At 41.5% G+C, this 15,106-nt stretch overlaps 2 protein-coding genes across 5 annotated transcripts; both read left to right on the forward strand.

The window, feature by feature from the left end:
• The first annotated feature begins 552 nt into the window (after nucleotides 1-552).
• LOC101161837 (uncharacterized) lies at nucleotides 553-4,639 on the forward strand. The gene is made up of 18 exons (XM_011487510.4): nucleotides 553-929; nucleotides 1,005-1,060; nucleotides 1,131-1,220; nucleotides 1,326-1,453; nucleotides 1,543-1,677; nucleotides 1,748-1,813; nucleotides 1,876-2,046; nucleotides 2,106-2,202; nucleotides 2,435-2,640; nucleotides 2,706-3,065; nucleotides 3,132-3,246; nucleotides 3,318-3,523; nucleotides 3,597-3,714; nucleotides 3,783-3,955; nucleotides 4,021-4,103; nucleotides 4,187-4,305; nucleotides 4,374-4,487; nucleotides 4,558-4,639. The coding sequence occupies exons 1-18, from the start codon at nucleotides 907-909 to the stop codon at nucleotides 4,593-4,595; spliced, it is 2,298 nt and encodes a 765-aa protein (XP_011485812.1). The 5' UTR covers nucleotides 553-906; the 3' UTR covers nucleotides 4,596-4,639.
• A 6,272-nt stretch (nucleotides 4,640-10,911) lies between these two features.
• On the forward strand, nucleotides 10,912-14,988 carry LOC101164099 (uncharacterized). 4 transcript variants are annotated; one of them, XM_004079812.4, is made up of 18 exons: nucleotides 10,912-11,098; nucleotides 11,188-11,243; nucleotides 11,306-11,404; nucleotides 11,520-11,647; nucleotides 11,723-11,857; nucleotides 11,938-12,000; nucleotides 12,080-12,253; nucleotides 12,352-12,448; nucleotides 12,551-12,756; nucleotides 13,013-13,363; nucleotides 13,430-13,544; nucleotides 13,616-13,821; nucleotides 13,895-14,012; nucleotides 14,086-14,258; nucleotides 14,330-14,403; nucleotides 14,472-14,590; nucleotides 14,658-14,813; nucleotides 14,889-14,988. In XM_004079812.4, exons 1-18 carry the CDS (start codon nucleotides 11,076-11,078, stop codon nucleotides 14,930-14,932), a joined length of 2,337 nt encoding a protein of 778 aa, XP_004079860.2. In that variant the 5' UTR covers nucleotides 10,912-11,075; the 3' UTR covers nucleotides 14,933-14,988. The 4 variants fall into 4 exon arrangements, with proteins under 4 accessions (XP_004079860.2, XP_023804617.1, XP_078792330.1 ...); XM_023948849.2 differs by having other exon boundaries at nucleotides 11,315-11,404; XM_078936204.1 differs by having other exon boundaries at nucleotides 10,961-11,086.
• The last annotated feature ends 118 nt before the right edge of the window (nucleotides 14,989-15,106 follow it).

The following is a 15,106-nucleotide window of genomic DNA, read 5'->3' on the forward strand; positions in this document are numbered from 1 at the left end:
AGAAAAAGCCTGGAGCAAGATTCTCAAGATGCACAGCTCTGACATCTTGCACCAAGCCAACTGTTTTTGCCGGACATGCGCTAGTATTGAATAGTTGCAGTCCAGTATGAGCACCTTATGCTAAACTTGCGTTCAAGAAAATGTGTGGAGTGAAAGCAGCTCTACTTTTCACACATTTCTAGAAAGTATGGAATCTAAATTGTGCTAGCACACAACTCTTCAACTGCCATCTTTGTTGCACACATGGTCATTTGTATGACTTCAAAGTGATGTGGTGAAAGTTTTCAATACTTCTTAACATCCTTTGTGGTTCGAGTTAAAACAAATAGGAAACAATAAGTGAGTAAGAGTAGACGGCACAATGACGGAAGAGCTAAATGTGGAGAAAGATGCTATATCACAACACAATGTTATACTGTTGCACACCACACAAATAACACTTTAGCTATCCAGTGGATATTTTTATCCAAAACAGATTAGACCAAAGACATAATAATCCAGAAAAAGTAGACTTGTTAGAAATTCTTCTATAAGAATTTAATATAAAGCACAGAAGTCCTAAGATTGCGAAGATGGCTGGTAATGGAGTTTTGCCTCTGGGATCTTCTTGAATCAAAGCGTGGGGATGTAATCTTTTAATATTTCATGGTCATGTCCAAATGAGTCAAAAAAGCAAAAAGTCACATCTTTGACATGCTTGCACCAGCTGCACTGTCACAGTCTAACTTGATTAATAATTGGCTGCACATGTGTGTTTGACAGTTGGTTGTTGAAGCTGTGGATTCATAAAATCTGGTGTTGGAGAAAGTCTCTAAACAACTGGTTGAGTTAAGCTTGTGTGTGGTAGAAGGTGTAGTTTGCTAGCAGTTTTGGCTAGCTATAGACACTGCTAACACATCAGCAGCCATGCCTTTCATGCTGTGCTTTAGGTATGCTGCTTTATTTGAATGTTTTACACAAACAAAAAAACAATAGAAATTTTTTTATTGTTCCTGTCCTTGCAGAGTGGCCTTTATTCTGTCTCTGTGGACAACAATGTGGTGTGATATCCTGAAGCAAGGTATGATCATCTTCAACTTGAATCTTGTAACAATTGTTAAATGGGTCACTTAAAGACTGCTTTTGAATAGGTGTTCTTCAAATGGAGTGTCGTGAACATTACTTCATGGTAGCTATTGATCTTGCTGTCACTGGACCGAATCCTCAGTTTGAAGCTGTTGGTGAGTCCCTTTTGTGGGCCCCTGTGATCTTGTGGGACTTGATCAATGTGATATTTGTCACAAGGGGTATTTGGGGTATTCAACTGTAAATTTGTAATTTTTCAGATATGACAGGTGGGTATCCCCTGACACAGCAGTATGCGGCAGAGTGCGGCTACAGCATCAATGTCCTCTCCTTTCTGGGTGTTGTAGAACTCAGATCGTCTTACTTCAGCTGTCACACTGAAAAAAATGTACAGTAGACTGTTTAGTTTTTGCATAGCCTAAAATAGGCTTTGACCATGTTTACATAAATTTGCAATGGGGCTTTCTACTTTTTCAGGGTGCAAAGTTTCTGTTCTATTTTAAACTGAACACAAACCTTGATGGAAATGTGACAAACACTCTGAATGCAACCTGTTCTCCTCCTGTCCCTTGGGCTCCCAGAGAGGTTTCCTGTGAGACAAACTACATGGAAGTAGGTCTGCATAAGTTAAGGGAGTGGTTACTGCAGCAGCTTCAGTAATTAGAATATGTATCTTCTGCAGGTATCCATAGAGTACGAGTCTACTTGTCCTCATCAGTTGAGTGAGGACTGGAGCTCTCTCAGACCTGTATGTATCAACGAGCAAGTTTTCAGACTTGTTGGGCAACCTAAATGTTAATTTCTCTTTAGGCCTACAGCACTTCACCATCAGAATGGCAGGTGTCATTTCAAAAACCAGGTGTTGTTCTGGCTCCCATGAACTTCACGGAGGCCCGAAAGCAGGGTTATGTTTTTGAGCTGAAAAACGGACGATTTGTGTTTCGGACACCTTATGGACAACCCAACTCGTACATCACTAAGGTAATTGACAGCAGGCAAAAGTCAGTCTTTTGTTGTTTTACACACACTATTCTTTGCAGGACAATGGTGTTCAAGTAGAAGTGGTGCAAGCAAGCATATTTTCCAGACGAGGCTGGTTTGTCATCATAGTCGACCTGGTTGCTGCTTGTTCCATGGGTTAGTATTTGTCAATTTATTACTTGAGGCCAGTATCTCTACATGCCTTACAGATATTAACACTAAGTTGTTGCCTAGTTAAAGTGATGTTTTGCAACTTTAGCTCACTTCATACAAGTTGTGAATGGTCAACCCAGTAGATGAAGGTTTGGTTCCAACAAGCATGGAGATGGCCATTCTTCACTCCTGCCTGAGATGTATTTATCACCTCTGCTGTCTTCTTTACATGCAGATCAAGGAATGTTGTCTGATGGCTATATGATGTGGGATACTCCTGAAGCTTTGTACTCCAGTCTTGGCAGCACACAGATCAGCATTGGCCTAAATGGTGACCTCGTAGGACAAGTAAATGCAAAGCAGAAGGGTTTCATTATGGAGAAGCGCAACAACACTGTCCATATAGGCATCCCATACAATGCTGTAGGAGGGTACAGGAAGGTAAGGCATTCAGATTACTTTAGAATTGTACAGCTTTGCCTAAAACTGATAAATGTCTACCTCAGACTTTAGTGAGCGGTGGCATTTTTGAGTTTCGCATCTTCCAAATGTACTTGAAGCAAGTCTTGGTGGATGAGTACCAAAGAGAGACAGTTGTCAAATTTCATAGAACTTTGGTCACTCCCCTCACACCTTACCCACTGGTCACAGAAGACAAGACTGTCGTGCAAGAAGGAATGTTCACCGTATATCTTGGCAATGTCCCGGACGATGTGGACTTGACATCTATCCAGCTGAATGGGGAGCAGTTTATGCTGCCCTTACCTAGTGAGAGCACATTCATGATTACAGCAGAAGCCCAACCTGACAACACCTTTAGCTACACCCTGAAGATGCTCTTCAGTGACCCACTGGTTGTCCAGGAGGTAAGGATTCATTGTCAAATCTGGTAGTTTATCATCATGATGTGGTTAATACATTTCCTCTTTTAGTTCTCCAAGGAACATGCAGCCATGTTGCACCAACTGAATATCAACTACACTCTGACAGTGTCAGGGAGTGAGCCTTACCACTACACAACTTCAGTCACAGCACTTCTGGATGTCTGTAAGTCTTGACCCAGAATATCCTTGGCCTGTCCTGGTGATGCATTGAGGTCTTGATGCTGTACTTGACAGCACCCCCAGTGTTTGAAGCCAACTGCACAGCAGCAGGTATCAACTTCATGCTGGTCCATCAGCCCTCTGACTACCTGTGGGAGTTCAGCATCGGCGCAGATCTACTGACCATGGAGCTGGTAACGAGACGTGGCTACATCATGAACAACAGCAGTCAGACTCTGCAGCTCAACGCTCCACTCTTTACTCCTGGCTATGATTACAGGGTAAGATGACAATGAACTGCTCTCCTGCAGGTTTAGCCTCTTTGTCCTTCACTATGCACTTTGTCTTTTGCAGGATGTTTCTTTGAGAGGCTTCTATGGCACATTTGAGATCCTGGTGAGAGATCGTGACACGTTAAGGGTCCGGGCTTCTACCGTCAAGACGTGCTACTTTGAATCCAGAGAGTTCATCAGTAAGGATGTCCTGCTTTTCCTGACTCTGGGATTAGAGCAGGCTTTGACCGGCATGTTTCCTCTGCAGTGTGTTCTACTGATGGGATGATGACTGTGGCTGCTGACTTGTCTGAGGTCATTCCAAGTGGCCAGATGCCAGTCAACTTCCACCTCTACAACAAACTTTGTGTACCCAATGAAGTCAATGGCAGCAGGGTGCTCTTCTCTTTTCCAGTCAACAGCTGTGGCTCTGTCATTAAGGTATTCTTTCAAACAAACTTGGACGGAACTTCTTGATGTTGAAATAACCTTTACCCTTTCCTTAGCTCAGAGGAAATGTGACCTACGGAAACAAGATCTTGTACACCCCCAATAAAAACAAATTTATTTCTCGTGACCACAAAGAATGGTATCTAATCTCACTTTCTAACTTGGTCTTTAAACTGCTCAGATTTCATTTTTTTTGGGGTTCATTTTTCTATTCCTTTTCAGGGTGACTGTGCAGTGTACTTATTCTTTTGAAGGCCTCAGTCGCCTTTTCTCGGTGTACAAATTTGAATCTGACGCAGAGGGTGTTGGTAACATCATCCACCGTGTGCAGACCACTCCAGGTAGAGTATGTGCACCTTTTGGTTTTGTGTTTTATTGGGTTAACTTTTTAAAATTGTGTTTCTACCAGTGCCAACAACAGCATCTCCGCTGCAGATCAGAATGCCCATCTATTTACCATCTTACCAAGAAAATCCTCACTACATCGGTGGCATTTATGATCTAGCTGGTAGTTTCAGAAAAGGTGAGGGCTTAAAATTTATTTTTATTTTTTTAAAGGCTGTCTCTAATTTTCTGTCTCTCCTTGTCTGCAGGTAAAGGATCCATGCAAGGAAAGAAAAATATTCTTTAGAAGAAACTTGTCTTTTAAGTTGACTAATAAAGCTCTTAAATGAATTGGGACATCTGTTCTGAGTCATTGACAATTGATGTTTACAAGAAACCTGCACAAAATAAACAGCTTTGAGTTGCTCATATTTAATGACTGAGCACTAAAACTTAAATTGTAAAGAACACATTTGTGTAATGAAGCGAACTAGGTTGCATCATCTAAAGGAAAATGATGGGATTAAAAGTTAAAGAACTATTCTGAGACACCAGATCAGGGGTGTCAAACTCATTTTCACCGAGGGCCACATCAGCGTGCCTGATAAAGGGCCAGATACAACTTATACATGTAATAAACACAACTATAATGTTAAACAACTCATTCATTATTAACTATAGCTTTTTAAAGTGATAGAGTTGCATTGGAAATGTATGTTTGCTCGTTACTCTAGCATAAATCTTTTAAATTTGATTCTGTCAGGTTAGGTTATATTGACAGTGTTTAAGTCCTAATGTATAGTTGCCCAATTGGATATTTCAAGTGTGATTTCCCCCCCCCCCCCCCCCCCCCCAAGATATGAATAAATACACTCCAATTGTTCTAAGAAATTAAACTTTTATTCCAACTTTTTTTATTGAGTTTTTCAGAACATATTAACATACAGAGCATGTTTTCAAAAGGTAAACGTGTTTAGACGACAATACAGCTCTGTTTCCCCATTCCCCTCCCACCCCGAACACAGAACATTCCCATATCCAGGTCATGCGTATACACACTCGCACACATACACATACAGACAGGACATAATAGAGATCCAGTCTCTACTTATGTGCACATATACAAGAAGACACACACACACATACAAAAAAATAAAATAAAATAAGAAGGGGGGGGGGTAGTAAAAATTGTGAGGGGGGGTCAGTCAGTTTCTGCCTCTGGGAGCAATGTAAGTGTATCTACCAGTGATAAAAATGGATGCCATGTCTCTTTAAACTTACTTGGAGATCCTTTTAGTGAGAACCTCAGCTTTTCAAGTTTCAGGTTATACAGCACCTCCTTTACCCAATAGTCATGTGAGGGGGGTCAGGGAGCTTCCACCTAAGCAAAATCAATCGTCTGGCCAACAAGGTAGTGAATGCTAAAGCACGTGTGCAAGGTCCAGAGAGATTCATATCAACCGCAAAACCAAAGATAGCGGACACTGGGTTAGGAAGTAGCCTTGTTCCATATGCCTGGCTGAGAGTGTTAAAAACATGTCCAGAAACGTCTTAATTTAGAACAGGCCCAAAACATATGGGTATGGTTTGCTGGCGAGTGTCCACAACGGTTGCACTTATCAGAGATGGATGTGTAGATTTTGGATAGTTTTGCATTTGTGTAATGTATCCTGTAAAATACTTTGCACTGGATCAAGGCATGTCGGGCACATATAGAGAACGAGTGTATTAATTTTAAGGCTGTATCCCATTGTTCTTCAGATAGTGTCATACGTAATTCCGCTTTCCAGGTGGTTTTCATGAAGGAAATTGACCTACTGACTATTGTGTCAATCATTCCAGTTAGAACTGAAATACAGTGCTTTTGCTGTGGGTCCACCTTCAATAAGGTATCTAAAAAAGTTTCAGGGGGGCGGTTAGGATAATGAGGGAATTTTTTCTTCACAAAATCTCTTGCCTGGAGGAAACGGAAAAAATGTGAGTTGGGTAAGTTATATCTGGCTGAGAGATTAGCAAAGGTTGAGAAGATATTGTTGGTATATAGGTCCTTGACTTTTTTAAGTCCTTTACTATGCCATATTTTAAAAACCGTATCAGTGGTGGAGGGAGCAAAATTACAACTATTTAGTAGGGGAGATAGTATTGAAGGGCCATGCAGACCGAAATATTTTCTGAATTGTCTCCAGATGGCAACTGTTTCCTTTACAATGATATTGCCTCCAGAAAGAGGTAATGTCAATGGAAATTGCGAGCAAAGAACTGAGGACAGTGAGTAGGGACCAGATCCCTTCTCCATTTGTACCCAGACAGGCAGGGAAGTATCATCATCATACATCCAGTATAGGAGCTTCTGTATATTTGCTGCCCAGTAATATTGTCTAAAGTTGGGGAGGCTAAGACCTCCTATGTTCTTAGGTGACTGTAATACAGATTTACGGACTCTAGGTGTTTTCCCGCTCCATAGGAAGTGAGAAATTCGTTTTTCCAGTTTGTCGAAAAAAGCTTTATTAATAAGTAAGGAATGTGCTGGAAGAGAAACAGGAATTTAGGAAGGACGGTCATTTTGATAAGATTCACTCGCCCAAGCAGTGACAGAGGCAAAACTGACCAACGATCAAAGTCTTCTCCAATGCTCTCCAGGAGGGATTCAAAGTTGCATTTTTTCATTTCGGAAGTAGAGGAAGATATGAATATACCTAAATATTTAAAGCCAGTTTCCACTTGCTTAAAGGGGGCTATTGAATGAGACATCTCTCTGGCTGGGGGGTTTAAAGGAAATTGTTCACTTTTCTGGTAATTAACCTTATAACCTGAGAATGATCCGAATTTATCCAAAATGTCCAATAGTATGGGCAGGGACTTAAGTGGGTCAGAAATATAAAGGAGAACATCGTCTGCATAGAGCGACACCTTGTGGGTAATGCCAGATCTAACAATACCTTTAAATCTTTCTTCTGCACGCAACCAAATAGCAAGCGGCTCTATCGCGATGGCAAATAGCGCAGGCGAAAGAGGACACCCCTGTCTTGTACCCCTCCTGAGAGGGAAGGGAGGTGATAGGGTGTTATTTGTCCGAACTGATGCCATTGGAGACGAATAAAGCAGCTTGACCCACTCAATAAAGTCATTGCCCAGGCCAAACCTGGACATTGTTTCATATAGAAAGGTCCACTCAACGCGATCAAAAGCCTTCTCGGCGTCGAGTGACACTATGACTTCTGGTGCTAAGCAGCAAGGTGAATGAATAATGTTCAAGAGCCGTCTGGTGTTATGGTAAGAGTGGCGCCCAGCCATGAAACCTGTCTGGTCCAGAGAAATTATTTTGGGCAAGACATGTTGAAGACGGGAGGCAAGAACTTTGGAAAGAATTTTAAAATCTACATTGAGCAGTGAGATGGGCCTGTAGCTGCTGCACAGGAGGGGATCTTTATCTTTTTTTAGAATCAAGGATATGGTTGCTTCAGACAGAGTATTTGGAAGTGATGATTTCAAAAAGGCCTCATTGTACATCTCTTTTAAGACTGGAGCCAAAAGGTCTGAATTGGCTTTATAATACTCAACAGAGAAGCCATCTGGGCCGGGTGATTTACCTGTATTTGAAGAATTGATGGCTAGTTGAATTTCAGCTATTGTGATTGGTTCACCCAAGCTCTTTGCCTCCTCCTCGTCTATCTGTGGAAATTCCGCCCTTTGAAGAAATTAAAAACTTTTATGCTCTCGCAGGCCACCTAAAATGCCATGGCGGGCCACATTCGGCCCGTGGGCCTTGAGTTTGACACATCTGCACTAGATTAAGGCTCTATAAGCATTTGTAACTGCAACAATTGAGGTCATGTGGGCTTAAAAACTGATGGCTCAACTTCATTTGGACTTTCCTTTTCAGCTCCACGGACTTTGTGGTCTAAAGGCCCACCCCAAAGAAAAATGAACATTTCTAGTATTTTTTTTTTCTTCTCATGGACATGGAAATTGAGAGTAAAAGTGCTTGAGTTCCTTTATTCAAATTGTGGTGAATCAACCGAAAAAAAGCCATTTTTTAAAAGAGCTTTGTACAAACTGCAGGGCCACGCGCTGCTCCATTCTGATGCTTACACTTGTAGACAACTGCATCCATTAATGTCCGTTTTTCTCGTCTGAGCTAGTATCTGGCTCTAAACTGTACAGCTAGATGGCTCCGATATTGCTCACCCCTTTTTGTATTATTTATTTTGGCACTGCTGATGTTGGGTTGGGGTTGTAAGGGGCAGGAAAAAGAATAAACAAAGGGATCGTGGGAATTAAGTGCAGGCTTGCTCCTTGCTAACATTCCTGCCCACAACTCTGAGGCTAATTTCTAATGAACTACTGCTGCTCTGCAGAAACTGTCCTAGAAAGTGACAGGTTTTTGTGATTTTTGGCTAAAAATTGCATAAACATAATTTTGAGACCACTGGGGGCGCTTTACAATAGATCAAGTTGATCAAAGTGGGCTTTTACGTTCGACTAGTGATGTGAATAAACCATGATGTCTGAGGATCCCCCAGTAACCAGCTGAACCTTTGGCTTTGAAGTGGCTAGGACAGAAGTCCACATCTCTTGAGAACTGGATGAGATCTTTGCAGCTAAAACAGATTGTTGCTGGGCAAGCATGACACATTTCAGATGAACTTGCATGTGTTAATTTGATCTATCAGAAAAATCAGCTTAAGAAGTTTGAAAAAGATGTCCAAGAAATAAAGAGGAAATTAAGAGTTTTGTTTTGGTTCAAACATTGCAGAGAGCATCAAAGCTGGTTGCTTATAACAGTGTTTTTCAACCTTTTTTAAACCACGGCACACTTTAACCCTGTCAGAAATCCCGCGGCACACCAGCATCCAAAAATAAAATAAAAATAAAGGACAAACTGATAGTCTGTATTGATCTACAGCCCCTCTGCAATCTCACGTGCATTTTTGTGATAATTGTGGCAGAAAAAGCTGTAAGCAGCAGCTGTTTTTTTCTAAAAGATGTAATAAAAGTTAAGTTAGATTTTTAAAACTGTGTGTTCGTTGTGGTTTCAAGATGTCAAAGGAAGACTCATTTTGCGCTGAGATGCTGTCACTTTAACCCAATGCATCATGGGAGATGTAGTGAAAACAGCTGCCGAACACAAACAGACTCACGTCTCTGAGCTTCATTGTTTTTTTCACTTGTTCCACGGTCTGATACCAGATTCTGTGGAAAGCTACACCGCTTAAGATGAGCTTTAGCTGGTATTTTTTTTTTTTGATCTAAGCGACTTTATGAGCAGAATAGGAACAAGGAAGTGAGGAAAATACACTTCTGATTGGTCAAACTGATGACGTGTGATTAAGCCTACAAGAATGATTGGTGGAGACAGTTAATGGGGCAGGACTTTTCCAAAAATATTTGAAGCTGCGGCCGCGGTACTGCCATTCTTATCAAAGTGTCTTTAATAGAATCAAATAAACAAAAAGAAAAAAGTATTTTATGATCTTTCATATTCCTAACTACTCAGTGTTTTATCAGGGCCTGTTTGGATGAACAAAGAGCTGATATCCTGGAGATGGTGAATACTTTTAGATCAGTTGATGCGGGCAATTTCCCACGACACACCTCACCATCTCCCACGGCACACTAGTGTGCCGCGGCACACTGGTTGAAAAACACTGGCTTATAAGTCTTTTTGTGTGTGTGTTAAACTGAATATTAGGTAGACCTTAAAATATTACGTTAAGTAAATTGGTTGGAGTACCTTTTTATGTTTTATATTCATTAATTCATTTTTTAGAATACTTTTCAGTGATCAAGGCAAACAAAGTTGATTTATAAAGATCTTTTTTTTTTTTACTGAAAAGTCACAGATTGCTCAACATTGCAGGTCACAAGTACACAAAACAGAATAAATCATAAGTCAAAGTATGTTTTTAACCCTTGCGCTATCTTAGATGACCCCACCCTTACATTGACGTGTTCTCCCTACCATGACAAAGGTGGACAAAGGTGGAAAGATTTCATGTAATCCATGGACACCAGTGAAGATCACAAATCATTGAAGAAAAAAGGTTCAGAGCACTGTCTAGTGGGTCTAGATGACCCAACTCCCAATGGTTAAGTGCCTAGGATAGCACAAGGGATAGCGAATGTCATTTAAACATTTTGCCAACTCAAAAAAACACAGTTTTAGCTAAAAACCTGCTGAAATTAAAAATTCACCAATTGTGTTTAGTAAGTGTAGAAAACAGAGACAACTTGTTCCTCCAAAGTTAATCAAGTTGACCAGTTTAAAAAACTCGATTTAATACAATATTCTTCATTTATTTTTATTTAATTGGTTAAGTTTTAAAGTAATACAGAGCAAAGGAAATGTTTTACAGAGTTACTTTTTTCTTCAAATTTGCTTTTTAGGGATAAGCAAGGTTATATGAAGACATAAAAAGGTTTTGGGGATTATACTTTGACTAACTTTTTATTTTTTTAGCAACAACTTATAACATATATTTGAAAAAGAAAACTTCAAAAAGGAAACACCTTTATTTCTTAAGAAATCCTAAGCAAAAAGGAACTTTTAACAGTTTGGCTTGTGCTAGCTTTGCTGTCACTGTCTAAGTTGATTAATAATGAGCTGCACATGTGTGTCTAATGGCCGGTTGGTGAAAAATGGGTTTATAAAAGCTGGTGTTTGAGAAAGTAACTTATAGTTCCTGAGGAATCTGGTCTAGCTGATTCAGTTGAGCTTGTGTTTGCAGTTAGGTGTAGTTTGCTAGCATCCAAGCTAGCTTTAGACACTGGCAACACATCAGCAACTATGACTTTTCAGTTTAGCGTTTGGTAACTTAATACCCAAAAAATACACATTTTATAATATTATTTTGTCCAAGTGTGTGGTTTTTATCTTATCCTGTATGTTTCTGTTGTAGCTGGGTTGTGTTCCTGTCTGTGTGGGCAGTTGCAGGATGTGATCCCCTTGTGGAAGGTTTGTAGCGCTCAGTTTGGGACATGTGGAGTAAGACTGTTAACTCAATCGGCTTGTGTTAGTTCAAACAGGAGTTCTTCAAATGGAGTGTCATGACCGCTACTTCATGATAGCTATTGATCTACCTGTCACTGAGCAGGACTTCCACTTTGAGGCTGTTGGTGAGTTCTCTCCATGAGGAATGGTGTCTTACTAAAGCCCATTGTTGCAGTGGTTCTGACTGATGCCCATGTTTATAACTGCCTGATGTGATTAAATGTTTCTTGTGACTGTTAGACGGTACAGGTGTGTACCCCCTGACTGAGGAGTATGCAGCAGAGTGTGGCTACAGTATCAGCGTCCTCCCTTTCTTGGGCCACGTGGAGCTCAGAGCATCTTACTTGAGCTGTCACACTGAGAAAACGGTAGAAATTTGTGCTTTTCATGGATATTTGAATGACTCTTTAAATACTTAAACCTGTTCTTCTGATTTACTGTAGGGTCACCTGTTTGAGTTCAAAATTAACCTAATCAGAAACCTGGAGGGGAAAGTGGTGGTCCATGCATTGAACAGAACCTGTTCTCCTCCTCCCTGGTCTCCTAGAGACATTTTCTGTGAAGTCAACTACATGGAAGTAAGGCTAAATCAATTTTAGTTGGGAGAAGATTGAGGCACAACCTGAATTTAATCTTTTTCTGTATTTTTTACCCACAGGTATCTGTGCAACATGAGCCCACCTGTCAACCTGGAACAAGTGACTGGAATACATTGAGGCCTGTAGGTGTTCAAATTTACTCCTGACTAGATGTTTCAAGAAAGTTTAAATGCTCAAATATGTCTTAAATCTTGTTTCCAGGTGTATGCCTCACCTGTTTCAGACTGGCAGGTTGCGTTTCACAAACCAGATCAGCAGCAGCTGCAACCCATGAACTTCACTGAGGCTCGTAAGCAGGGTTACGTGTTCGAACTGATGTATGGACGTATCCTGTTCCGCACACCATATGGACAGCCTGACTCATACCGTACAGATGTACTTGGACATTTTACTCCTTCTGGTGGTTCTCTAAGGCTACCACTTGACACAATGGCTCAAAATTGAGGCTGGGTTTAATGAACTTCACCCCACAGGTTAATGGCGTTCCAGTTGAGGTGGTTCATGCAAGCATTTTCTCCAGACAAAGCTGGTTTGTTGTCATGGTTGACTTGTTTGCTGCTTGCTCCATGTGTGAGTAATCCTTAGTCTTATAAACGGGTGCATACTGCCCCCTGAAAAGGTTTATTGTTGCTAGTTTGGGGCAGTGTCTCAATGCTAAAATTGTCTCAACAGCTCAAGGGTCTTTTGCTGGCGGTTATGTGACATGGAAGACTCCAGTAACCTTGTATCCCAGTCAATTCGGCATGCAGGTTAGCCTTGGCCTCAATGGGGACCTTGTGGCACAAGAAGTTGCAAAGCAGAGGGGCTTCATTGTAGATGAGGACAATTCTACTCTTGCAATCGGCATCCCTTATAAAGCTAAAGGAGGGTACAGGAAGGTAAGTACTACTTTTAAAGACTGACTTGGTTCCCCCTAGGGCAGGGGTGTCAGACCCACCACCCTGTGGTCTGGCATCCTGCTTTTTTCAGAAACTCTGCCCTGCTTTGATTACTGAGGTCAGGTGCAAAAAGAAGCTGTAATCGTTGGCAGGAATCTCATGGGATGCTGGCCCTAAAGGCCTGGAATTAGACACCTATGCTCGAAAAGGCCACTTTATTCAATTAATGCAAGATATCATGGATTGTCTGTTTCAGAGCTATGTCAGTGGTGGCATTTTTGTGTTCTACATCTTCAATCTCTACGTGAAACAAGTCTCAATGGATGGTGAGACTGTGGTCAGGTCTTACAGAACTTTGGACACCCCACTCTTGCCTCATCCACTGGTTGTAGAGGACAAGACTGTCCTGCAAGAAGGAATGTTCACCGTATTTCTTGGCAATGTCCCTGACGATGTGGACTTGACATCTATCCAGCTGAATGGGGAGCAGTTTATGCTGCCCTTACCTAGTGAGAGCACATTCATGATTACAGCAGAAGCCCAACCTGACAACACCTTTAGCTACACCCTGAAGATGCTCTTCAGTGACCCACTGGTTGTCCAGGAGGTAAGGATTCATTGTCAAATCTGGTAGTTTATCATCATGATGTGGTTAATACATTTCCTCTTTTAGTTCTCCAAGGAACATGCAGCCATGTTGCACCAACTGAATATCAACTACACTCTGACAGTGTCAGGGAGTGAGCCTTACCACTACACAACTTCAGTCACAGCACTTCTGGATGTCTGTAAGTCTTGACCCAGAATATCCTTGGCCTGTCCTGGTGATGCATTGAGGTCTTGATGCTGTACTTGACAGCGCCCCCAGTGTTTGAAGCCAACTGCACAGCAGCAGGTATCAACTTCATGCTGGTCCATCAGCCCTCTGACTACCTGTGGGAGTTCAGCATCGGCGCAGATCTACTGACCATGGAGCTGGTAACGAGACGTGGCTACATCATGAACAACAGCAGTAAGACTCTGCAGCTCAACGCTCCACTCTTTACTCCTGGCTATGATTACAGGGTAAGATGACAATGAACTGCTCTCCTGCAGGTTTAGCCTCTTTGTCCTTCACTATGCACTTTGTCTTTTGCAGGATGTTTCTTTGAGAGGCTTCTATGGCACATTTGAGATCCTGGTGAGAGATCGTGACACGTTAAGGGTCCGGGCTTCTACCGTCAAGACGTGCTACTTTGAATCCAGAGAGTTCATCAGTAAGGATGTCCTGCTTTTCCTGACTCTGTTGGGATTAGAAAACAGGCTTTGACCAGCATGTTTCCTCTGCAGTGTGTTCTACTGATGGGATGATGACTGTGGCTGCTGACTTGTCTGAGGTCATTCCAAGTGGCCAGATGCCAGTCAACTTCCACCTCTACAACAAACTTTGTGTACCCAATGAAGTCAATGGCACCAGGGTGCTCTTCTCTTTTCCAGTCAACAGCTGTGGCTCTGTCATTAAGGTATTCTTCCTTCAAACAAACTTGGCTTGGAGTTCTTGAACGTCGACATAAATTTGAGCTTCTTTCCTTAGCTCAGAGGAAATGTGACCTACAGAAACAAGATCTTCCACACCCTCAACAATGTTCCTTCTGGTGATGATAAAGGGTAAGTAGTCTCTTCAACTCTGTGGGTGCTCCATGTTTGGTTAATCATTTTTACCTGTTTTGTCTCAGGGTAACAGTTCAGTGTTCGTATCCTCTGAACGGCCTCAGTCGCCTCTTCTCAGTGTACAGATTTGAGTCTGACACAGAGGGTAAAGGAACAATCATCCATGATGTGCAAGCCACTCCAGGTATCATGTTCTATATTGCTTTGGCAAGTGGTGCTGTGTGTATACCTAAAAGACAATTTCTTGGCAGGTGAAGTTGTACCAACTCCCGCCAAACCAACCCCAAAGCCTGAAACGACAGCTGCTCCAAAGATCATCATTCCCAACTACCTGCCAGCCTACCATCCACCTGCTCACTATATCAGAGTGACCAGAGTTCATAGCCTACCAAATGTCTTCTACAGGGGTGAGTATCTTTAGTCAGTAAGGGTGGGGCTGTTTCAAATTGTGTTAACTTTATTTTTATTTTATATTTTTGCAGGTTCTAATGGCTACTTTCATACCAAGCGAAATCCAATCCCCTGAAAAGATGTCAACTGTTTTAAATTTTTGTGACGTTTATAATAAATTTTTTCTTTAAACATTGTCTACTGATAATTGGGTTTGCCTGGGAATTGTATTGAGGGTATTCTGTTTGGGGAATTTTGTGTAGTCCCCCAACTTGACTAATTTTTTTTTTTTGGGTGGACATTAGGTGAA

The sequence above is a fragment of the Oryzias latipes genome, chromosome 18, assembly GCF_053564925.1.
Source record: "Oryzias latipes strain Hd-rR chromosome 18, Olatipes_Hd-rR_3.1".
Classification (NCBI taxonomy): domain Eukaryota; kingdom Metazoa; phylum Chordata; class Actinopteri; order Beloniformes; family Adrianichthyidae; genus Oryzias; species Oryzias latipes.